Raw genomic sequence first — 24781 nt, 5'->3', positions numbered from 1 at the left:
GAGGACAGTTTAGATTTACAGAGTGCAGCAGGCAAGAGCTTTAACTTCCAACGTATGGAGCTAAATCCAGCTTGAGCATCCCGAATATAAGCGATAATCAAGTCTGGAAGCTAATTTCAAACTCGTACCGTTTAATTTCTTCAGTTTAACGAGCTCCTTGTAACCTGGAGACACAAACCCACCAGCACATAAAACAAAAGAGCTCCATTCATAATACATGCTCATCGATTTGACTTAAGAGCTCCTCTCAGGCCTCCAGACCGACCGCAATGAATAGAAGCTGGGTGTTATAGAAAGTAATTTATTACACAAACCAAAGCTAGTTTACAAATACAGTTTCCAGTCATGTGCGTGTGTATAGTCTAGTATGAACAAACCCACATTTCATATTTACAGACTTTGCATACAGCTTTTTTTTCTTTTTTCCTGTTCCTTTGTTTTACATCGTTGCTTCTGAAATTAGGATTTTTTAAAAATACAATAATAAAAACTAGAAATAAAAATGATTTGTACATAAAAGGAGACTTTCTTCCTTTTTTTTTTTTGTCTTTTCAGCCAAAACAAACAAACAGAAAAAAAAAAGAAAAAAGAAAGAAAAGCCAGCACTCGTGGTCCTAGTGATGCTCTAGACGGGCAGCCGAGAGGCCAGCCTTTCTCCTGACTGCCCAACGACAGCATTTGGCAGGGGATGATTGATGGGGTCCTTACAATCATCAGAAAAAAGATCTCAGGTAAAGCACAAAAGCAGGAAAAACTAAAGCAACAACACAGAATTCCCTAGTCTTCCACCTCCTATTTTTGTTTTTAAATACTGATAGACGACATGTTTATGACATTTTCTTCTTTAAAAAAAAAAAAAAAAGAAAAAAAAAGCTGGAAATAATGTATAAAAACAACAACACAAGACTGGTTTCTGGAACAGGCTCCTCCCTGCAGACCAGGAGGAAGAACAGGAGGGTAAAAAAAAAAATCAAGAGAGTCCGAATCCCAGAGGGAAAATACGCAGATGTGTCAGGAAGAGGCTGGTGGCTGATAAATCCCGATTACTGACTGGACACGTGTGCCATTTTTTTTTACATATATACTTTTAGAAAACACCCTAAAAACACCCCACGACGAGCAGCAGGTAGTTAATCGTCACTGCGTCGGCGGCGGCGTAGATCACCTGCAGGCTTCTGTACAAAATCCATCCTGACAAATCTGGCATTTTCACACACAGGATTAAAAAGGTCACGTGTTAAAAGTTTGTAGCAGCCACCGGGAAAAGGCAAACGTGTAGATGATGGAATATCCCAGGCACCTTTTACCTCAACTACTTTTTGGTACATTTGACCTTTATACATGCCTACACACACACATAATATTCATAGTCCCAGGTAAGGAGATCCGTGGTGTGCGTGTAAACAAACACTCTCTCCTCCTTGTTCTTCGTCCTGCTCTGAAACCAGGGGGAAGATGAGCACCAGCAGTCGGCTATGTGGACCAGGGAGGGATGGGAGTCGAGCCGCGGCGGTTTGTTTTGGGGTTTTTTGCCTAGCAGGGCAGGAAGCTACCGAATTCGCCTGCCACTTCCACTGATTCAGTCCAAAGGTAATAGACGAAGCGGCTCACGCGTCCAGCTCGGCCACTGAGGATCTACCGTCCGCCATCTGAATCAAACTTAACCTAAAACCAGGACAGTTTAACTCCAAACTGCACATTAATGAAGCACTCCACATCAGCTGACGGCAACAGATTACCTCAGAGCTCCATGTGTCGGTCCGTAAGCTCAGGATTACCCACAGGAGGGACTGAACGGCACCGAGCTGGACATGTGAGCGCACCTGTCTGATAATACAACGCATAGGGCCCGAGCACCTGACCACTCGTTTAGCCCGCCGGATGACAACTAAAGCAAAAGGCTACGAAACCTCGCGTCTGTTCAAAGCACCATTTTGAGGAGTTCACTGGTGGTTCGTCTGCTTTTGGATGAAAGTGCAAAGCGTTGGGTTGGTGGATGTTTTCTCATGTGCTGCGCTTTCCCATCCCTTCGCCTGTCCAACTCCACCCTAGCCCTAATTCCAGGCCAGAACCTGGGGATAAATAGTCCACTGGTGGCCGGTTACAGTGGTACTGGTTTACTGTGCTGTCTGTTTGCCCCATGCGTCTGTCAAGTCATCCAGGCAGGAAACTAAACTTTTTTTTTTTTCTTGTCCGTACTGAACACAGTCACTGGAAAACCCCAGAACTCAACCTTATCAGCTAGATTTTCTTTTTTTTTTTACAAAGGACCAGGATCTCCTAATGATCGTTATCAGTGTAAGTGGCTTGTTGAACAGACTAAATGTACCAGCGTTTGGGCTGGCGGCTGGTGTAAGATTCCCACCCTGATGGTGAACCCAGAACCCGATGCTTTACAGCGGTAGTACTGCGCTCCCTCCTTCCCCGTCCGGCCGCTAACCCGCCCCGCCCTGCCCCCCTCGCCATCAAAAGCTTCCCAAGCCCGAGTCCCAGGGTTGAATTCAGTCCAACAAACAGCCAGTTTACAGCGGTAGTCATTTACTGCACTCTTTTCGTCCCCTCCCGCCCTCCCTCTCCCGTCTTAGTAATCCCTCCCGAGCCCTATCCCCCTGGGTGTCGCGACCCCGGGGTGAAAACAGTCCAAATGTGTCGGCCATTTTACAGCAGTACACATTTATTGCTCTTCTTTCCGCGGCGGGCCTGCAGCGCCGCCCTGGTGGCCATCTCGAACACCTCCCGCACGCCGTCCTTGGTCTTGGCGGAGCACTCCATGTAGCCGAACGCCGCGATCCGTCCGGCCATCTCCCGGCCTTCCTCTGACTTCACCGGCTCCTATAGGAGGGAAAAAACACAGGAGTTTGGATGAGGAACACGTTACCAGTACATGAAAGAACTAATAGAGCAGAACACCCCAAGTTGTGCAATATGAATATTTTGTACATTTAAGTATTGTTTAACTAACAGACAAATCTGTGCAGTACTAGTACTTCTGTATCAGTATTTCTACTCATGAAAGAATCTACACTAAACCAGTGATATGTAATATTGATATTTCCACATCCAAAAATTGAGACAAGCTGAATATCCAAATATGAAATGAGTATTTATCTGTAATTTTGGGTTTATTTTTATGTTTGCACTATCCTCTTGCTGCTGTAATAAAGCAGCTTTCCCCATTGTGGGACTAATAAAGGCTTACAGTATCATATCGTAACGAAACACGTGCTAAACAATTTGACATAAATAAAAGGAGGAGGTACCTGTTTCATCTTGGCCAGCTCTCGGCGTGTGTGCTCATCGTTGCGCAGGTCTTTCTTGTTTCCTACCAGGATGATGGGAACGTTTGGACAGAAGTGTTTCACCTCTGGGGTCCACTTCTCTGGAATGTTTTCTGTGATGGAGAAAAGACCAAATTCAATCAATATTCCTTGGACATAATCTTCATTTATTTGTGTGTGTAGCTGTCAGGCTAAAATTCAACTTAAAGTCCAATTTGATATAGGGGAAGTGAGTCTTTAATATATTTAAACTTTTCCCAACCTGTAGCGATGGCATCCACCACTCTTTAACCACTATTCACATATTTTTAAGTGCTACATGTGACACACAAATCTCCTTCAGATCTTCTGGTAATGGAACGATCTTTACTTTTAGTGACTGTATGTTTCAGTGTTTGGAAAAAAAACAAGAATTCTTCAGTAAATAATGCCACAAATTCACAGGAAAAGTTGATTCCATTTCGTCACATTACAACTGAAAAACCACAAAAAGGAACCTCTGCCAAAAAAAATAATCTATTCAATGTCACTGCAGTTGAGCTCATGTTTAATTTTGTCCAATCAGAGGACGGCAGCAGTCTGATTCGTTTAACAGTTCTATGTAAATTTACTGTAACTCTGCTTCTGAGGGGAGAAGAGCTTCCTTATCTTCAGTCGGCATCAAGTGCTAAAAAAAATCTTTGTCAGCAAAAAACGCAGCTCTGAACAGAAACGCATGAAGAACGGTCACATAAAGCAGCTATGAATGACTCTCTGCAGCACAACGAGCTTATGTTTTACTACAATTAGCTCTCATTTGATTTTACTTAATTCATGTGTGGCAGTTTAATGTTCTGCCGCTTTTATGGCCGTACTTTATGTAAAGCCGTCTCCATATGATGAGAGAAGTGCCGTTCATAATCATTACGGGAGAACAGGCGTGAAGTTGTTGTACAGCGCGACCGCATGCCGCTGCATGACAAATGACGTGTTTCAGTGTGAGTGAGCAGTTCCCCCTGCAAGTGGCATCAACTCTCACACCATCTACAGACCCCACAAATAACTTCACATGAAAAACGGAAAGAAAGAGGTGGTGGTGGTGTGGGGGGGGGAGGGCGCATAGGAAAGACCGAGACGTGTTGTCATGCATGAGTGTGTGGTTTGCCCTCACCCAAGCTGTCGGGGCTGTCTATGGAGAAGCACATGAGGATGACGTCAGTGTCTGGATAGGAGAGAGGCCTCAGCCTGTCGTAGTCCTCCTGACCCGCCGTGTCCCAGAGAGCCAACTCCACCTGACGTTAGGAGAACAGAGGGACGGAGGGAAAGGGGTTTGAGGAAAGAGGAACAAGAAAGAAGTTATCACACCATGTTAAGTCTAATCAACACGACTTAGTTGTCGAGGCCAGCAAACAAACAAGATCAAGGGCGGAACTACTTCTGAACACAAGCAAAAAACTGGGACACAGAAGACTTAAACATGTGGATTTGTAGGTAGAATATGCTAATATATTGTTGCTACCCTACAGTGGTCCTGGATTATTAATACTGTGAGCTTCAAGCAGCTTCTGGGCTTTTTTTTTTTTTTGCTGTAGCCGGCCATTTTTCACTCATTAGTGTTTTTCAATTTAAATCAAACTGCTCAGCAAGTCTGGATTCAATTCAGCTTTTTTTTTTTTTTATATAGCACCAATTCACAACATGTATCATCTCGCAGCATTTCACATAATAAGGTGAAGATCTTACAAATTTTACACAAAGAACCCAATAAATCCAAGCTCTCTTTGAGCAGCACTGTGGTAAGGAATCAAAAACCTGACTTTTTCTACTCCCTGTAAAGTCAAATTTTCTGTATTTAAATCCCAACTTAGCAGGTTTATTTGTTTTATTTTATACATTTACTGATGTCCCAGGAGGAAATTCTGTCCCATCATATAAAAATAACATCCTAGCTTGTTAGGAAGATGGCGTCAGTCAGCTGCCATCAAACAGTTCGGACAACTGAACCTCAACCTTGTTAAGATCTGATCCTGAAATCATCTCACAAACACAAAGACGTGTCAGTGCAGAGGTGAACAATTACATAAGCTGCCAACAGTTTCAGCTGATAGCGGGAATGACAGGTGACTCATTTATTGCACGCGTCAAATGTGCGACTGAAAGAAGAAGAAAAAAATCCTGTACAAGTTGTATTTACTCATATATGCCGACTGAAGAGCGTGGCCATTAATCTCTGAGACAATACGCTGCATGACTGTGACATATGAAATCATCTGTGAACGCGCCACCAGGCTAAATAAGGCAAGGAAACTGGATCAAGACATTTAGGAAAGTGTGACACTTTAGAAGTCCTCCTGAGCAGCAGCACAGGGGGTTAGAAAGCATCGAGCCAATAAAAAAAAATTAAAAAAGAGTCGACGTCCCAGAATCCCATTAACCCAGAATGAGGTCAGGACTTGTGGGTTTGTGACTGATGAAGGAGGCTGAGTGTCACAGTTACCCAAAAAAAAGAAGCACACATAGAGAGCATCGAGGGCCTAGAAATCACAACTTTAACTCGATCTGCTTCTAAGTATAGCCACAAATCGACTGAACGCCGTATGATTTATTTTATATAAAACACATCTAGCGCAATACTTCAGAACACTTTGAGAAGCGCTGTGACTAAGCTCAGCAGAGGCAAGTCTGTAGAAAGAGACCAGACCGAGCAGATGACTGCTGCAACGTGATGGGGAGATGTGAAAACGGAACAGTACAGTTTTATCAACACTTGCTCACTTGGCCCTGAAGGTAGAATTAAAGCGCTGAGCATGATTAAGCACCCGGAGAACAAAATTAGCCCTGATACCAGCGCAAACACCACCGCAGAGACTAAAGGAGGCCGGGATGTGCTGTGACATTTAGGGAACAAGCAGATTGGATCGCGTTTTATTTATTTAAAATATTCAGCTTTGAGTCAGTGAGTGGTATTTGCTAACCAACAGTCACTCATCCAGGTGGGATAACAGCCCTCCGACATGACCTTAAACTGTAAAGACTGTTAGCGTTCGTCAGCCGTCTCACCTGTTTGCTATCAACCTCAATGTCGGCGACGTAGTTCTCGAACACGGTGGGGACGTAGACCTCGGGGAACTGGTCCTTGCTGAAGACGATCAGGAGACATGTCTTCCCACAAGCTCCATCCCCCACTATCACCAGCTTCTTACGGATGGCTGCCATCCCTGGTGGAAGAGAGAGGAAACAAAGGTTATGATCACGGCGCCACGAGAAAATCCTGACATGAAGTATAATCATTAGAGCATCTGACTGCCCCAAGCCGTCCATGAATGCAACGACGAGGAGGAGGAGGAGAAAGGAGGACACAAACTATCCTGTGCACAAATACAATATGTGTGACGTGGCTAAGAGTCCATTTGCAGCATCAAGACAAAAACAAATATGAAAGTGATGTGTGACATTTGTGGTATGTAGTGCTGCATAGTGCAGGTGCACCATGCAACACATACATAGCTGGCAAAGCAGCCTCTCAACCTGAGGTTCAGAGACCTTCAGGGGGTTTTGAGATGATTAATGAAGTCTGAAAAAAAAAAATCTCAGAGACAGAAATGTAATGGTTTTCATATCTGTGATTAATGCTTTTCTTTGAAATAAGGATGGCTTTCGAACCTTCAGGCTTATTTAATATTGCAGAATTCTCCTCATATTTGGAGGTTTTGTTCGACAAAAAGGCCGTGGACGTTATGTGCAAAACAAGTCACGGATGCTTCCTGCAAGTCAAAAGCTGAATGACAGGCACAAGAAGTACAGCTAGCTTTATTTATTTTTTAAAAACTGCATATTTTAACCCTTGTCAATGAGAAATCTGTCAAAACTTGACATTGCAAAGACTTCAGGAGACTTGTACAGGTGTGTGCACAGTTTTATGTTTGGTTTGCCAACACCAGGATAAGAAGATCACAATTGGTAAAGGGTACAGTTTTAAGATTGTCCCAAAAAAGGGTCGGTCAGGGTCCAGTTTTGCCTTTACACGTACGCAAACAGGCGCCGACATAAAGGCGTCTAAGAGCACAGCGCAGCGCCACAAGATACGAGCTTCCAGGAAGTAAATTTTAGCTTAGGTTCCAGTAATTTATGACCGCAAGAGCGATCAGTGTAGGTGTAAGAACAAGCTTGCCCAACCAAGTTAAGGGAAGTTGGTGCGACTGTGTGACACTCAGTCTTGTGCTGTTGGCTCAGAGCAGCTTGGATCAAACGTATTGGGAAACAGCATTCAGCAGAATTTCATATTCAGGAACTAAGTGAAAATGCTGCGGATTTGTTTTTTACAGAACACACCCCACAGCCGTTGGAATTATTTATTATTTACTGGTGTACAAACAGTCAGAATTAGGAGTTTGATCGAAACACTGCAACAGGAAAAAAGCTATTTCCCTTCATACATGCTCAGAAGCTGCGTGCTGGGTGTGGACGTACAGGAACAATTCACATCACCTCATTTGTCACGGTGGCACTGCTGCAGAGACGTGACTTTCACACCCGCACAGGACACGTTTTGTGTGCTTACTAACCGCACAAGGACAACGGGTCTTCACTTAGCAGGGGGGTAATAAATCACATCCCTGAATGGTTAATTTCTTTCCCTGGTTTGAGAGGGTGCAGCGGTGTCAATCATGCCGCTCTGCCCTGCTATCTCCATCACAGCGAGGCAGGTGGAGGGCAAACTCCACGCACATCTGCCGTTATCTCTAAATCCATCAGCTGAGACAAGGCTTTGGTCTCTTGAGTTGTAACACAGAAATTCCCTGTATCACTTTGGCCCCTTTGATTTTTTAATTTTGGGGTGTCAAGGTTGTTTTGGAGAGCCTGTAAAAAGAAAAAAAAATGACTGCACTACTGAAATGTGTTCCATCTTTCTTAAGCCAAAAACTGTAGACGAACACCGTCTTTCGCCACAAACTGTTTGTCTTCCTTCCTCTTGAGATGTTATATTTTGTCCATGCAGCTATTTGTACGTGACTGGCATTTTCAGACACTTTGAACTACATGCTGCCTACATTTTCTGGCAGCATATTCTGCACCTTTCTGATAAAAAAAAAAAAAGCGTTTCCTTAAAGCGCAGCACACATGGCCATCCCCACAGAACACATCTGCTTGCCCATTAACTCACCAGGTCAATTAAAATACAGACAAATGCACATTAATACTCTTTGTCACTTAAAACAGATTTCAGTCTGTTTCTTTTTTGGCTCGAGTCCCATTAGTTTCTGACTCTGAGAAGCACCAGAGCCCTGTGAGGTGCTGCGAGCATCCTATAAATGGTAGATGAATACTCTAAGTAGGACAGCAGTGTCAAAAAAGATCAGACCATTCCCTCTATGGCTCGAGGAAAAAGCAAAATACAAAAAACGGGGGCAGCTGTAGCCTAGAGGAGGGAGCGTGGTCAATGGCAGAAGCATTCGACCAGTGGGTAAAACGGGTACGTGCCCTCCACTTAGCAAATGCCTCCTTGGTGTCTGTCAGCAAGCTATTGAAGCTACTAGCTGTGCTTCGCAGTCAATAGAAGTCTTGATACTGGTAATAGTAGTTTCTAGGTATCAATCTGAGCAGTAGACAACACATTTCCATGTTAGTATGTAAACCTTTTCCTTGCAGGAAAACACATCGCACACAATCAAGACAAAACACAACAAGGAAGAGCACGATGTGGATAACGGCGCCATAACAGGAAAATGCCCATTAACTACCAACAATATTGTGTCTCGACTCTTGTGTCGAGGGAATGTGTAGCAGGAAAATTCATCGACACCATCGCTGGAGCAGGGTTTTCCCAACCACAGAAGGGCTAAGGCACAGGGGTTTGTGGTTCTGCAGAGCGCCTTAAGCTGAATGAAAGCAAAGTGCGACTAAACATGGCCATCAGACATTTAGCAGGTCCGTCTGTGTGCGTGTCAGGTAAGTAAAATTTGTTTAAAATGAAGTAAATCTTTCATTATAAACGCCTTGAGTTGTGTGTGCTGCAGTAACTGAGCAGGGACTAGAGGCTTCTCAGTACACAGCTGCTTCACTCGCACATACTGCTGAATTAGAGGCACTTAGGTAACATCCGTATATTGCAGCATCTACTAATGAATGCAAGGTGTTAAGAGTACATCAGCAAATTGTTGCAGCTGTCCACAGCATGCACAAGAGGTTTTATAGGGGCATCTGTAATTTTTTAGCTTAAAACAACCACCTGGGATACACTCTCCCCTTAAAACTGCATGAATCTCTACACTGAGATATGATGAAATGGCCAACACTACGTACCACATTTATTGTGGCCAAAGGATTGTTGCAAACAATTTTTGCTCTCGGAGCATCAATGTTCCGACTGAAATGTTAGAAACAAACATTTTCTGCAAGAAACTTGTCTTGTGTCAGATGTCCAGCAGAGCAGCCCTCCCTGCTGCAGTGTTTCGGTACCAGACAGTGACAAAACAAAGCAACGATGAGTCACACATAACAATAAAAGACTGCTTATAATATGACTTCAAGACGAAGATCATCCTTTTATAAAAGAACGCATCGAATGTACAAAATACTGATTTATAGATTTGTTCCTGTTCACAATCACTTAAGCAATGTGTTCAGAAATAACCAACATGAACGGAAACTGACAAAAAAAAGTTCATCAAAAGGCATTGGTGCACCTCAATACAACAGTTACAGCACAACCAATGTACAAAGGTAGTCATGATGAGAGTTTATGTTTGTGTGACTGGTACACGACAGACGCTCACTTCCAGCTAAACAAACAGCAAATTGGATATTTCTCTGAACCATCAGCTATGGATGAACCGTACAAGCTCAGATAAACAAGCTATCAATAAGGTAGCCTTAACAAAGAACAAATAAAGTCTAAACTTTTTTTGTTTGGGAATAATTCTTAGGAATGTGAAAGAAGTAATGGCAAATGGAAATATTTTGTTATTCAGCTTCCACTCATAAACACAGTACGAATAATGGCTAAAACCCTTCACTTTCTACCCTCTCTTGCACATTAAGTAAAAACAAAATGAAAACTCTCACTCGTTATAATGCCACTAAGGCCAAACCTTTTCCTTTCTCTTAATGCCATAAAGGGGATTTCAGACGCATGACATTTCCTCTTACGGCCACACTGCCCGTCCAGTACCTGCCCAATGTGAACAAACACACTGTGACCTTCAGACTTCTGAGAAGCCATAGAGAGGCGGCCACCTTTAAACTAGGCATGAAAAGGAGGTAATAAAAAAAAGAACGAGCATGGTGTAACGACCAGTCATCACGGATTTCATGGCCATGCTAAATTTAAACACGCTTGGAAGTGTTGTAACCCCAAAATACAGACACCTGACAACCTCATATATGGTTGATGTCCAAACTGTCTTTCCTGGTGCATCCATTTTTTATTTTTTTTTTAATGTTCATGTGCACCTGGGAGAGGAGAGGCAGCTTATGCAAGCTGTGCTGATGGACGCAGTAACAACAAACCACATCAGATGCACTCCCCTGATCAATTATAATCCCGTCAGATAATAAGGAACAGGCCACACGTGCAGAACCCCGCCCCATCTGCATGCTAGCCAACAAGAGACCATGAGATGAAATTAAAAGAGACAGACAAACAACGGATAAGAGGAGAGACGTGGATAACCCCGACAGGATCAAATTAACAGAGGGAGCAACAGGAAACACTCCCGTGATAAACACCATCGGCGGCGGCGGAGGACGGCGGCTGGTGGCAGGGCTAAAACCGTCTCCTCAGTTTTGCGATTCTCTTCATCAACCAACTTTCCAGACAGGAACGTTTGACACCTTCATATTTTCTCTGGTTGTGCTCTTTTCCCCAAACGCTAATTTTGGTTAGATTTTTCAAAACTCCACACAATCTTTCAACAAAGACAGCACTTCAAAGGCTTTGTCTCTCAATCAAGCCTTTCCTTTGGACTGTTAAATAACCAGCGTGATAAACCGTGTAGGCTGTCATCCTATCAGACTCAAATAGTCAGTATTTCTGACAGCACGCCTGCTTGTCAAACCCACTCATATCCACACAACCGCTTTTCGACAAACACAAAAACCATTCTGTGGCCGTTTTCTCTGATCGATCAAGTGTTTAACGAAACCCTATTCATTAGGCATTTTTACCTTGCATGACGCAGCTGTAAATGTGTTATTAAAAGTGGTTGCTGTGTACCTGATGATTCATTACACTGTCCTTTAGAAAACCCCACACAGTTACATCTAAACGCGCGTGTGTGTGTGCGTTTTTGGCAGGAAATACCCCCACGCAATCTTCACGGCGGAAAATTAGCCGCAGCTTAAGGATGGTTAACTGACTGCTGGCTGATAAATATTTCAGTTTCTGACAGAAACTTGGCAGGTGCCTTTCTTCTGCCACCTGACAAGCGTTTCTGTGGGCGACAGTATTTTGAATAATTCCATTACTGTGAAGGGAACAGGGAATAATTATTTTAACCCCTCTGCGCTGCACATACAAATTGCAACAAATACAGTAAGAAAAATATCTCGTTTATCGAGTGTGGTCGGTGCAGGTCTCACCTACATGTTGTTAATGGCAGCTGTAAGGATCTTGAATTGAAGAGTTAACTGATTTGACCAGAAGAACTGGATCAAAAGGAATAACTGAATGATCCACTATGAAATCTTAACATCTTGAGGCTGTTTTTAAAAGGGTAAATGTCATGTAGATGCAGCGGCTACTTGTAAGTAGTTCGCTTAGGGCTGCATGATGTGTAAAATAAATAATGAAAATATGCACAGTTATTCTAAGTTGAAAATTACAGTACATGATAGCTGGGTGTATTTGTTCCCCTTGGCCACGACTGTCCAAAAAAATGTGATGTAATTAGTTCCCTGGTCTGTCTGACTGATTAACTGACTGGCTATCTCGCAGCCAATCTACAGATTGCATCTATGTGAGGGGCAGACAAAGGATAAAGACTCAACACTCTAATTTTAGGTCTTGTTTGTTTGTCGACGAGACGCTATCTCCGGCTATGAGGTATGAAGTTGAGGAAGTTGATTCAACAGCGTAGACACTGATGGTAGAAGAAGCTAGCTAGCCAGTTGTCTGCAAATAACAGGCTGACGTGTCGATGAATCATCACCAAGACTTTCGGTTTTTCCCTGTCCGGGCTTAAAGTCATACGCATTTATTTTTACAAAACGCACGATGATGATGATGTCCACACTTTTAGAACCACAAAATGTGTTCACAAAAAGTTTCTCTAACTGACTTATTGGGCATCTTTTTTTTTTCCTGTGACAAATTCTGACAAGTGGTTCAGGCTTCACTGGCATTTATCTGATGGAAGTGAATCATCAAGAATTATTCAAAGCAATTCTGGACTCAAAACGTCGATATCCAGCCATATTGATCGCTTTGCTAATTGAATCACTGAATCTTCTCATTGAAAGAAGCTCACGTCAAGATCCATTCAAGCCACCAGAATAATCATTAATGTCAACTTCAAAGCTTCAAAACAACAGATCCTTGTTAATTAGCACCATAATTTATGTTTTGACGCTCATCTCCTCATCACCAATACCAAACCGGTTGATTAGCCTAACTAAATATACAATTAAGACTACATTGAGCAGGAATATAGTGCTGAGAAACACTTAAAATACCATAACATCATTACAAAATGTTCACTCTGATCAGGAGAAACTGAGCCTTTCTTTGGCACAAACCTCTTATGGAAAATTTTCAACACAACAAGCAAATCTAATTGTACTTAATAAGCTTACATAAGTGTTACCACTGAGCATCATACAATTTCTAGCCAACTGTAAGCATCTCTTTGTCTTCAGCCTCGTGCTTTTCTTTCCCCACATACACGTTCTGTGCGGCGGTACACGTACGAGTAAGAAGCTTTACCAGTGGGAGATTTTTCTGACCAGGCTTATTAATTGGCTGTTTAAATGGGACACTGATCGGTCGCTATCATCTCCCTCCACCGCAGCGGAGGAGAGGATATGAATTTAGTTAACAGCTTCAAGGGTGACAGTGTGTAAAACTGGCAATAAAACCCTGCTCGCCCCCTCCCATGCCTCCTCATGCGCTGCAAAACGAGCTATAGTACCTTCTGATGGCATGAATGCTCCTCCGGAGGTTTGGTATAGTGGCAGAAATAAAAATGTGCATTTATTATTGCAATAGCACGCCCCTTTTCAGACTCTGGTTTGGAATATGTTGATGCTGTGCTACATGTCTGAATCTATGGTTTTGGTTATTGTTGTACAGCTTAAAAGTGCTCTTTTCCTGCATCACATGAATACGGTTTAACATGAGTCAAAGACAAATGAACAAGAAATGCCTGACGATCATGTACATCTCAGCCATTTCTCCCTAAGAGTATGCCACAGCTCCAGTTTGGACTTACATCCTAACAAGACACCAACTCCAGACGCTGATTCTGACATCAACAATAACCACAAATCATAAAAACAAGGTTTAAGATCTTTTGGCAGCACCACAAAGCCCTTGGTGGCCATCTACTATAGTCATGGTTAGGAAGCCGATTTCTATTTTGTGTGATCTGCTATCCTCTGTAGCCAAGGCACAGAAAAAGTTGTGTGTTTTGCTGTGAGAGTTCCCAGTGTCAAACCAAACACTTCTTTTTTTTTTTAAACCAGCAGCTAGCCACTGGGTGGGTCACCAGAAAGATGGCGTCATCACAGAGGCAACAGATGGCTAGTGTGTCCGCAGTGGAAGAATGGGTGGGTGGCCCACATCCAAACTAAACTAAACACCGAGCGAGACCCGCACAAAATATACATTACACTCCTCAGCTGCTAACGAGAAAACGACCCATTAGAAATTGTGAAACTTCCCAAACTTGAAACCGTATATCCTATTGTAAATGGCATGTACCGAAAACGCAACAAAACCACGAATAAAAGGCGTGTTTAGTGTTTAAATTAAGTACACAGCTGGTTCATTTGTTCCTTGCGATGTTCACATATCGTAATCTAACCGGCAGCTTCTCTTGTAGAGGCTGAAGAAGAGCCGCTGTGAAGCCGCCTGACCAGCCAGCAGGCAAGTCAGGAAAAAGCGCCTCATTGTTTGGTGACGGCTCGCCGATCTAGGCCAGTCTCTCAGCTTCAGTTTATAAGCCTTTGCTAAGTTTGCACAGTTTCCCAACAGCCCTCGGTAGAGTCTTAACCGCTCGTGTTTCGGTCACCGGAGTCTCTACGAGAAGCGAACAGCAGTTATCGCTTCAGCCCAACTGTGCGGTAACTGCGGAAGGAGGCACTAAAAAAAAAAAAAATTGAGGTCGGAGGGGAGAGAAAAGCTAACTTAGCTACCGTCGGCTAACCGCGCTAGCTTTTAGCTTCGCTTTATAGCTCGGCCTCTCCAACCGCCGCACAACTTTTAAAAAAATCACCCTGTCTAGTTTTAAACTTGAGTAATACGAAAGATAAAAGACTTAGCGACCGTCGGGGTGTTTTGGAAAGTAGTTTTACCTTCAGTTTATGTGCCGAGCAGTCGGGTTTTTTCAGCGTTTTCTCGGAGCAGAGTTGCTTCGCCGACCAGCCGAGTCGCTCGCTGCTGCTGCTGCTGCTTCCTCCCGTCTCAATCTGATACAATGAATTAGTTGACGGGAGCGCGCCGCCAGGGTTTGTAGTTTGTAGCTGGAGGGGGGAGGGGTGGCGGGCACGAGCCTGAGAGCCACACCTGCGCGGGCCCGACGCCGTTTGAGCGCCAGTATGGAAATGTGTAGTTTGTACACCAGACGTGGCGCTTCAAAGCCTCCAACATCCAACAAGATGTTTGATTTAATCTGCATTTCACAGCGTTTATAATTAAACTGAATTAGTTTCTCTTAAAGCACAATCTGGCCTGAGTGTTTCCTTATAGCTGTAACAACACTGGTATTTAAGATACCACCTAAACTATTAATTTTCCTAATTTTAGCTGCGAGCTAAACAAATGATTACCAGGTTATCATGAAATGGGAAATGCGGTGGTCCAATATAAATTAAATGATGGGGTTGAGTTAATTGAGTCCACTGCTGGAGTTATAATTTGCTAAATGTCCTCTGAGCCAGGAGGTAAAGCAGGAAGTGTGTGCTGACTGCGCCCCCTGGTGGCCACTGTAGGCCACTGCTCACAGGTCTGGTACAGTCTATGAGCCAAACACAGTCAAGAAAAGGAGGTTTGGAAATAAAAAAAGCAATCAGGGATATGTCACCGAGTTGTAATAATATGTTTTGCAAGAGTAAATAGGTAATTAATAAATATTATTGATATTCTGTAGTAGAGCTGAGGTCAGTGGTGGAAAGTAACTGAGTAAATTTACCTAAGTACTGCATTTAAGTACACTTTTAAAGTATTTGCACGTCATCCTATTTCCATTTTATGCTGTTTTATACTCCCACTCGACTTCATATCAAAGATAAATAATGTATGTTTTATTTAACTACATTTATTTAACAGTTTTAGTTGCTATAGTTCGTTATATCAGGTACAGTATAATATCTATTTTACGTACAGGGCACTTTAACAGTTTATAGTATTTATGAGCAGTCTCAGTTTTATTTCATGTATAGTGGATTTATTTGATTTTATTTCTATCTTGTGTTATGTGTTTTCTTTTTTATAATGGTTAATACACCAGTATGAGGAAGCTCTTTAACCAAAATGCTAAAATATAATTACTATTGTTATCCATGACTCTTTAAATTCACCGTTTTACAAAAAAAAACCTGAAAAAATAGTAGCGCACATTATTATTTACTTAATTTAGATGTCAAATTGTAGTTATTTACTTGCATTCCTGAACAGAAATTGTAGTTTTAGCGGTTCAATGTTGATGCTTGATTCATTTCGGACTTCTCAGAGACGTCCAGTGGCTCAGGTGTGGATATAAAAAGGTGAATTCAGTTCGAAATTTCTCATTCCTGTTCAAAATGTTAAAACGTGGAGAGCTGAGAGCACATTAAAGCACCTCATACACATATATATAGCTTAACAAATCAGACAGGTGGTCTAATACAGTTGTGAAGAACTGTATATATCTGAAAGTGCTCTTGTTTTGGGGGTTACTTTCCAACCTTCCTGGCTTCTGACATCCCAACATTTCCAATCATAGATAGTCTCCATTGAATAGTAATTTTTCCATTAAAAAATTCTCATTTTAATAGATGTTCAAACGATTCAATAGTTCAGCAAAAACCTAAGACTTAAGAAAAAGCCCTGAAACTATGAAGACAGCCTGAGTTGGTCTCCTGTTTATCTTTGTCTGCTGCTCCTGTATGTGAAGCTGGATATAAAGTAGGTCAAAGCAGCTCCACCTGCAGCAGCTCCACCAGGAACCTGCTGCTGACACACCGATAATTCACTAATTATAATATAATGATGCTACACCTTATAACGTATTAGTCAGAGGAACCAAACCAGTACTTTTACTTTAATTCTTTAATTACATTTTGCTGCCGATACTTCACCTCCGTAGGATTTGTCATGCAGGAGCGTGACTGGACGAGCTGCTCAGGAGCTGTTAGTCCTCCAGTCCGCCCAGTTGTCACAGAACTGCAGATGTTTAAATAACTTTTTAAAAATTTACTTTTCTCAGACGAATTGGCTCAAACGTTGAGACTGACAGTTCATGCTTTGACTTCAGTAGGATATTCTATTATTGCAATCCTGTTATTTACACATTTTGTGTCATACTATAAATGTTTTCAGATTAAAAGAGGACTGAACCTGTGGATCGCGGTATTTTCATTATATCCACTGAATGATTCATCCTGTAAAAGCTCGTCATCCCACTCATGAAGACTTCTATGTATTGTTTTATGTGTTATTGTATATTATGTTATGTATTATACCAGCGGTGCTCAAACTTTTTGAGCCACGACCCCCAAGATAACATAAGTTTGTGTTCGTGACCCCAGAATTAGAATTCTTAATATCTCATGAGTAATAACTTTGTTGTTCATGGATTAATGTGTTAAAAATTAATGTGTTAAGTCCACAGATTATTCTCTTTACATTAATTTTCTTTTGAATGAATGAATGAATTGAATTTATTTCGAACACATGAAAGGGAAAAGAAAATAATTTTAAAAACAGCAAGAAAAAGCAGAATAATATCGCATAATCAAATCATAATATTTGTTCAAAAAAAGGAGTGGGAAGAAGTATACAGTTTTAATTTTGACAGCCCTACTACAAATTTATTTGAGAAATGTATGCTTTATTTTATTATTATTATTTTTTTTATACAATGATTTGGCGACCCCCTGAAATCATCTTGGGACCTCCATGGGGGTCCAAAGCCCCAGTTTGAGAACCACTGTATTATGCTATAATATATTATTCTATGTATTATTCTTTATATATTTCTATGTATTATCTTCTATGTATTTTTCTATGTATTTCTACTATTATTTCTATTATTTTTGTTGTGTTTTTGTTGTTGTTTTTTGTTCTAATGCTTGATTTGATATTTTATTGCCTGGACCCGAGTTGACGTCTCAACTAATTGGGATCCTTTTAAATAAACAAAAAACTAGAGACAACTATGCAACAGCAATGCAAATCTGTTGATATAATTTAATCTGATCAGTATTTAGTATTTAAACACTGAGCATTTATGCACTCTACTCAGTTTTTACCTTTTATTCTATCATAATATCGGATTTAATTGGCGTCTGTGTTATGTGTTATAGCTCCTTATCAAAAGTTTATCAGATTTATCAAAAGTCTCTTTAAATAAATTACATTTTAGCTAACTATTGCTAGTGCTAACTATACAAATATGCAGGATCTGGGAGCACATATTATCTCTTCAGATGATTCAGTCAGACACAAAAACACAACAACTGAAACTTCATACAATCGTCTTTCTTTTTTTTTTTTTTTGAATTTTATTTTCATATAGAGATAAAGAAATGCATTTGAAAACTAAAACAAAAGTCTGTGCAAACAGCCACAGTACAGAGAGAGAAAGAGACTGTCATTAGTGTGTCGGAGCCAAAGTAGAGAAGGAAAACAAGAGCAGTGAAAACTACCAAAAAGAAAACCAACCGTCAAGAGCGACCGCCTCAGAACGAACGGAGCAGTGTCGTCTAGAAACGGTTCATCTGGAGGAAACAGCTTTGATCTGCAAGTCATGGAGGCTGGTGTTGTTCTAATGTCACTTTTATGACATTTCTCGGGTAATATGCAGTTTGGCAAAGTGGCTGAAAGGTTTGACAATCTTATTAAATGCACTGGTAGCTGGTAGTCCAACCAATTAACAATGAGTTTGACTTCATGCTGATGTGCAGCTACAGTCTTGACTTTGGCACCACAAATACTCCTGTACTGCAAAATTAGGAGGTTAGAGGAGAAAATAAGTTTAATAATTGAGTTACAGCTTCTGAAACCGAAGTGTTTCTCCAGTTAGTCATCAATTTGTACCTCAATATTTAATCATGTAATAATTGTACCCATATCCCGTAACAAATGCAATTAAAACCAGCAAATGAACAAGTTTTTACTTTACGTTTCAATGCCTGGTTGTATTAAAAACCAGGTTTAAAGGAAGATTTGCATGAATCCCAGCTACACACACACACGTTTTTTTTTTGTCATTTGTCTTCTCTATCAGCCACTCTGACAAATAAATAAGGAAAATGCATCGTTTGGGTGAAACCTGTCTTATGAAGTCTGCATGCCTCTGCTGCAAGAAAAAGAAAACAAACCGAGTATGTTGCGACGCCAGCCGACAGAGTTCAGTCCCTGCAGACTGAGGCCGCTGCAGTTTAATAACCACCGTTTGTGAAACAGCACTGACATCATTCTTCATCCCCCACCTGCAGCTTTTCTAGTTTGTCTACAGCGGCGGGCGTTATTCATACAGACTGCGTTACTCTCGTCTCTCACAGGATGTTTAAAGACAGAACAAACAGGAACACAGAGGATCAGGAGAACAAAGTCAAAGGTGGAGATGTGGCTGGACTACAGTGTTGGTTAGTTTGTGCACCTTCTCACTCATAAATTTACACAACTTCAGCACAACAATGATCTGCAGGCGTCCACGTTACAATGTGTTTTGCTGCATTGCTGATTTCTATTGTGAGCTCCTCAAACGCTCAAATTGCACATAAACGGTGTGAAAACGACACCAGAAAACTGTAACTGCAGTTATGTTTTTGTACAAATTTCCTTTGCCTGATTAGTTGTGTGATAACTTTTGATGGTGAGCACTTTGAGATTTCAGATATTTAACTGCAGCTCAGCCTTCTCCACTCTGAAAACCGGACCGGTATGAAAGACACCATCTCTCATTCATTCATGTAAACAAACAGCCTTCATTGACGTAAAGAAAATCAACCGACATGAACACATCGTGAAGAAAACATGAGCACAGTGAAATGGACAGAAGGAAATACAGGATAGAACACACAGAGTTTCGTCATTCTAATATGGCTTATCACTTCCCATTCAGAACACATTTCCATAAGAGGAAGAAGCAGTTTCATGTCACCAGCGAGCCCAGTCTTACAATGTCCTCCCTCTGAACTACAATAGAACATGTGTGAACCAACTTGGATCATCTCCAGACTGTTTCCAGAAGACATTTTACATTCAAGGGGAAGTGAATTCGGTTTGTCAGGAGCTCAGATTTTCTGTAAACTGTCACACCAAATCTGGAAAACAAATCTCTATTTAAACAGTATTTTCGATGCTGGATATTTCTGTCGGATGTTTCTTTGATTTTTTTAGGCAACTCACAGCCTCTCACTATCGCCAGACAGACAGAAGATTTACATTTTACTGCCAAATTGTTCCTCACATGACAAAAAGAACCTTAGAACTTGGGATTAAACATGTAAAGGTGCAGTCATTTTGTGTACCAGAGTTTCTCCAGACACGTGTAAAAGCAGCTGCTCATCATCTTACAGGTGTCTTATGAAATAATGACACAGGAAACCCACGAGGCCTGTCAGACCTGCAGCGATTTGTGGTCTAACTTAACAGACCTGTTTTTCAGACAGACTGAAGTAACTGAAGTGCCTCGTTCACCTTCTCAACTAGTTTAAATCTCATTTTCAACCTTGCGACCAGAAGCTCAGGAGAAGTTTTTCATCCCTGCGATCGCCAACATCTGAAATAATTCATCAGCTGCAAATGACTTTAATGAGAAAGGACAGGTGGGGAATTGAGAATGCGCTGATTTGATAGAATAGAATGAGACACCTACAGGGACGGCCGTCAGCAAAATAAATGAATTACTGACCTTTAGTTCTGTTTATCACAATTTAACTGCCCATCAAGCTCCCTCGAAAACTCCCCACACGTGCCCGGGGCTGTGATTTTAGAAATGATCCCCCTCTGTCTGTGTGTCTGAAAGCAGAGCAAAGCTAGAAAAACTCCGTAACTCGTGAATCACTTGGATATTTTTATCCTAACAATACCTGCACAGTCTGTAAATACCCAGCAAGGCTATCATCAAGCCTTCACCTGCACTTGGTCACTTCTCTGCATTTATAATCGTATAAATGACTAACACAAGCACAGACCGCTACTCTGCATCATCTGCACCCAGACTACTAGAAAGCTGCTGCTAGCATAATTCTCGCACACATGTTCAGATCCTACAAGGTGGAAATGTAAAAAAAAAAAAAAAAAGGTATGGGGATGACGCTCGGGATTTTGACCAGAATTACCCTAAAAATGAAAACAAATCGTAAAACAAGATCCACAGATCTGTGTGAGTGGAACACCGTCGACATGTCCTGTTAGTCCACAGAAAGAAAGTTTTTGTTTTGTTGATTCCGTTTAGTGATCAACACACCCCAAACAAAAGAAGATTTTTTTCCTCCACTGCATGACAAACTAGGGAGTAAAAAACAAAACGGGTACATCGTCCATTTCTCTCTTTCTCAGAGAGACGCCCTGGTCTGGAAATCTCTTTCCACCCGGCACTTCTTCAGACCATGAAGTTTGGTATCATAGTTCATCAGCAGGACAGACCTGCAGCAGCTTCTTTCCTCAGGTCCAGCAGTCGGTGCTGAGTCCATGCGTCTCCTCCGTTACGCGCCTGGTTTCATATTCGGAACCAGTGAACTAAAAGCTAAAGTCACTTGCAGCCATTTCTCGGCGCTCATCAAGCCGGCGCGCTGCATTCCTCCGTCAGGGATCAAGAATTCAGCGCGAGTCTCTGTCGCTTTCTCGTGGCAGGCAATAAAAAAAGAACAAGCATGGCTGCTCCCAAGAAGGCTTACAAAAAGAATATTGTACACCCATGTTGTTATTTATTCAGAAAGCAGGAGAAAGAGACACATGAAGCAGTGAACAGAGCTCTGCAAGTTGGGATTAAGTCCAGACAAGACAGAATTTTCTGACTTTTGGTTGTATGCAGGAAGGAAGAGAAGAATTAAGAGTTCAGTTTGCCCAACTCCACTGAGCCTGTACAACCCACGTCTCGGCTGAAAGCACTGTACAGTCTCTGGGGCTTCACAATGACGTTAGTGTTTGTGAGTGCACGGTCGTGTGTATGAACTGCTCGAAGATGTTGCGTGTTGTGTGTGAGTGTACGCCTGATCGCCGCCACTGAATATATTCGTATACTAGTCAGGGACACCGAATACGCTAGTATACTCGCCAGTGACTCCAAACAGAGCGTGCATGTCTGTACATGTGCGTCCTGTTCGCTATGATCGAGACGGCGCGTCCTCGAAGCTGATGATGCTGGACTCTGGGTGCTGGACTCCGCCTGAGGACGGCGCTCCGCTGCTCTGCGACATGGAGGACGAGGAGGTGGAGGAGAGGGAGGCGCCGATGGGACCCCCGGCTGTTCTCGGCGTGGAGGAGGAGGAGGAGGACGGGTCGCGCCCGCCCGGGAGCAGCGGCTGCGTGTCGGTCCTGACTTCGTCCTCGTCGTCGTCTTCCTCGTCGTCCATGCTGGGCCAAGCGGACTGGTCCTCCACCCGCTTTAGACGCTCGTTCAGGGCTTTCAGTGCCAGTTGTCTGGGAGGAAGAGGAAGAAAGAGGTCTGTGTCAGTGATACCAGAGGGAAGTACAGCTGAGCAGCAGGAGAGGCTGATTTGGATATTATCAGTCAAGTCGTATCAGTTTTACTTATTTAGCACATTTAAACCAACCAAAAATTAAAGCTGCATGATTATTGTTTCAGAATATGCACAGTAGTCAGTAACCCAGAGGAACTGTTATATAGACAAAGGACAAGCATTTACATGGCTAAAAGAAGTAAAACATACAAATACTCCATCCATCCATCATCTATACACCGCTTAATCCTCACTAGGGACTGACTCAGGGTGAAGGCAGGTTCACCTGGACAGGTCACCAGTCTATCACAGGGCTACACTTAGAGACAGACAACCAAGCACACTCACATTCACACCTACGGACAATTTAGAATCACCAGTTAACCTCAGCATGTTTTTGGACTGTGTGGGAGGAAGCTGGAGAACCCGGAGAGAACCCACACTGCACGGGGAGAACATGGAGACTCCACGCAGAAAGATTCCAGGTGTCCACACCGGGACACGAACCGGCGACCTTCTAATGCGAGGCAACGATGCTAACCACCGAGCCTATACTCATCTTACCTAAACGTTAAAGTCATGAAACTTACAATATTTTAGACAGAGACCGTACAATTTGCTTTGAGCAAGGGCTCTCTTGTAGATGTACTTTGAATAGCATCAAAAAACGAGAACCTAAAGTCTGCACACATGCAGAGTAAACAAAAGTTATTTCCCAGTGAAGTAGTTTTAGATGACGGACACGTGATTTGTGACTTTGATGTCAATGCTTTCTTTCTCCTAAATCAAGACTTTTTTAAAAATCTTATTTTTTTGGGCTTTTACCTTTATTTAGAGCAGTAGAGAGAGACAGGAAAGGGGGGAGGAAGAATGGGGAGAGACCTGCAGCAAATGGTCATGAGTGGGAGTCGAACCCACGAACGCTGCATCAAGGAACTATAGCCCCTGTTCATGGGTCGCCCGCTTAATTAGGTGTGCTATAGGGGTAGCCCTTGAATAAAGACTTTAAAAGATACTAATTTTCAGCAGAGCCCTATAAACTGTGCAAGATGCAGCTACCTGAAGTGTATTAAAATCAACTGATGTGAGTTGTTTCTTGTGGAAACTACATAAAACAGGTTATATACAAGTAGTGAATAGCAGCTTTATCAATGGACTTAGTAAATACTTGTACGTTATAGTTCAGATCCAGTCTCTAGGTCGTGTACTGAGTCAAATCATTGTGGAAAAGTTGCTTTCTTCATGCAATAATCACATATTTAAATGATAGGATGTGTCATCGAGCAGCAAACTATCACTAAATGCCATATAAAATGAAGTTATAGTTCACATAACATAATAATTAAACTCTTGTGCGCGCTCTGATTTAACTACACTTCCTACAGCTATGACTTCTCCTAGGTTAGAATATTGCCTTCACTAGATTTATGCTGAAGCGCTGTAGTTTCATAGATCCCTCCTCAGAGATATTCCCTGTCTAAAGCATGAGAGCAGGCCACCTCACACAGACCTCTACATCACCAGCTGTTAGAGGTCTTAGCTTCATTCATACGCCGTGTGTGGATGTGTCACGCCGACATAATGGAAACAGAAGATGAGCAGATTGAAATACAACAAAGCTCAGTTACAGGATTAAAACGTAGTCGGACTAGTATGACGTAAAACTTTTTTTTAGCCGTTTTTCAAGACCTGAGAAGCTTCCGCTCTCTGAACATGCACAGCTGTGTGACTATTCAACACAACCGGGATGGAAGCTGGAAATGAAAAGGGCCATCTTTTAATGTTCTTTAATGCGTTTCAGATGACGTCTTTTTGACAGACTAGACGCTGTGAAATCCCAACAAAACGTAAAGTAAACCCTTGACCGTGACTGCTTGAGTGCGCGAGCGGTGACGTGTGTCTGTAACTGAATCTGTGTGACAGCGAGGAGATGTATGTGTCAGACAAAAGACGAAGAAGAAAAATGATCGGTGACAGCTTGAAAGTAGGTGTTAGAGAGCATGTGAAAGAGCTGCACTGACAAAAAAAAAAAAAAAACGTCTTCAGAGCAAATACAACCAAAAACAACTGTTTGTGTGGCTCTCCTCTGGTTTGTTTAGATGATTAAATGAGGGTGTTTTATGTCACACCCATCTTAACAGTCTCGTGACACGTTACTGAATGATTTAATAACATCGGACATTATCTGAAATTATGTTAAGTTCATTCAGCAAAAGCTTCACAGCAGGTTTAAAATGGACTCTGTAGTGAGACGGTCTTCTGAGCTGCAGTCTGCAACAACATAAATGGAGGTTAAAGAATAACGACATTTTGTGGTAATGTTTAAATTTAAACGTATTATTTGCTAAAATCGAAACTAGTCGCTGCTCCTTTTAGAATTTTATTGTTAAGGTTAAAAAAAGGAAAGAGCATCTATATTTACAGGTATATTACGCAACAGTTCTGCATTACAAAACAGTTTGTGGGCTGCAAGG

General features: G+C 42.0%; 2 protein-coding genes across 2 annotated transcripts in view; both read right to left on the bottom strand.

Moving 5' to 3' along the window:
- Nucleotides 1-285: 285 nt before the first annotated feature.
- Nucleotides 286-14885, bottom strand: LOC103374076 (transforming protein RhoA-like). The gene is made up of 5 exons (XM_008304105.1): nt 14769-14885; nt 6318-6475; nt 4429-4549; nt 3261-3391; nt 286-2832 (listed from the first exon to the last, which is right to left on the bottom strand). The coding sequence occupies exons 2-5, from the start codon at nt 6471-6473 to the stop codon at nt 2659-2661; spliced, it is 582 nt and encodes a 193-aa protein (XP_008302327.1). The 5' UTR covers nt 6474-6475; nt 14769-14885; the 3' UTR covers nt 286-2658.
- A 4110-nt stretch (nt 14886-18995) lies between these two features.
- The window catches only part of tmem115 (transmembrane protein 115), a 10756-nt gene continuing 4970 nt past the window's right edge, over nt 18996-24781 (bottom strand). Inside the window, exon 3 of the mRNA XM_008304104.1 lies at nt 18996-22266. Coding sequence (XP_008302326.1) covers nt 21951-22266 — 316 coding nt within the window. The 3' untranslated portion in view covers nt 18996-21950. The remainder of the gene's footprint in view (nt 22267-24781) is intronic.

This window comes from Stegastes partitus, unplaced genomic scaffold (genome assembly GCF_000690725.1).
Source record: "Stegastes partitus isolate 25-593 unplaced genomic scaffold, Stegastes_partitus-1.0.2 Scaffold2135, whole genome shotgun sequence".
Taxonomy (NCBI): Eukaryota; Metazoa; Chordata; class Actinopteri; family Pomacentridae; genus Stegastes; species Stegastes partitus.
This window is presented reverse-complemented; position numbering and strand designations above follow the sequence as displayed.

Bases quoted from the DNA above. Each gene is read 5' to 3' on its own strand.
- LOC103374076 (XM_008304105.1), bottom strand. From the start codon at position 6,473: ATGGCAGCCATCCGTAAGAAGCTGGTGATAGTGGGGGATGGAGCTTGT. The intron at 3,392-4,428 runs GTGAGGGCAAAC...TCTCCATCACAG, and splicing joins AGACAGCCCCGACAGCTTGG to AAAACATTCCAGAGAAGTGG. The intron at 2,833-3,260 runs GTACCTCCTCCT...TCCCTCCTATAG, and splicing joins AGCTGGCCAAGATGAAACAG to GAGCCGGTGAAGTCAGAGGA.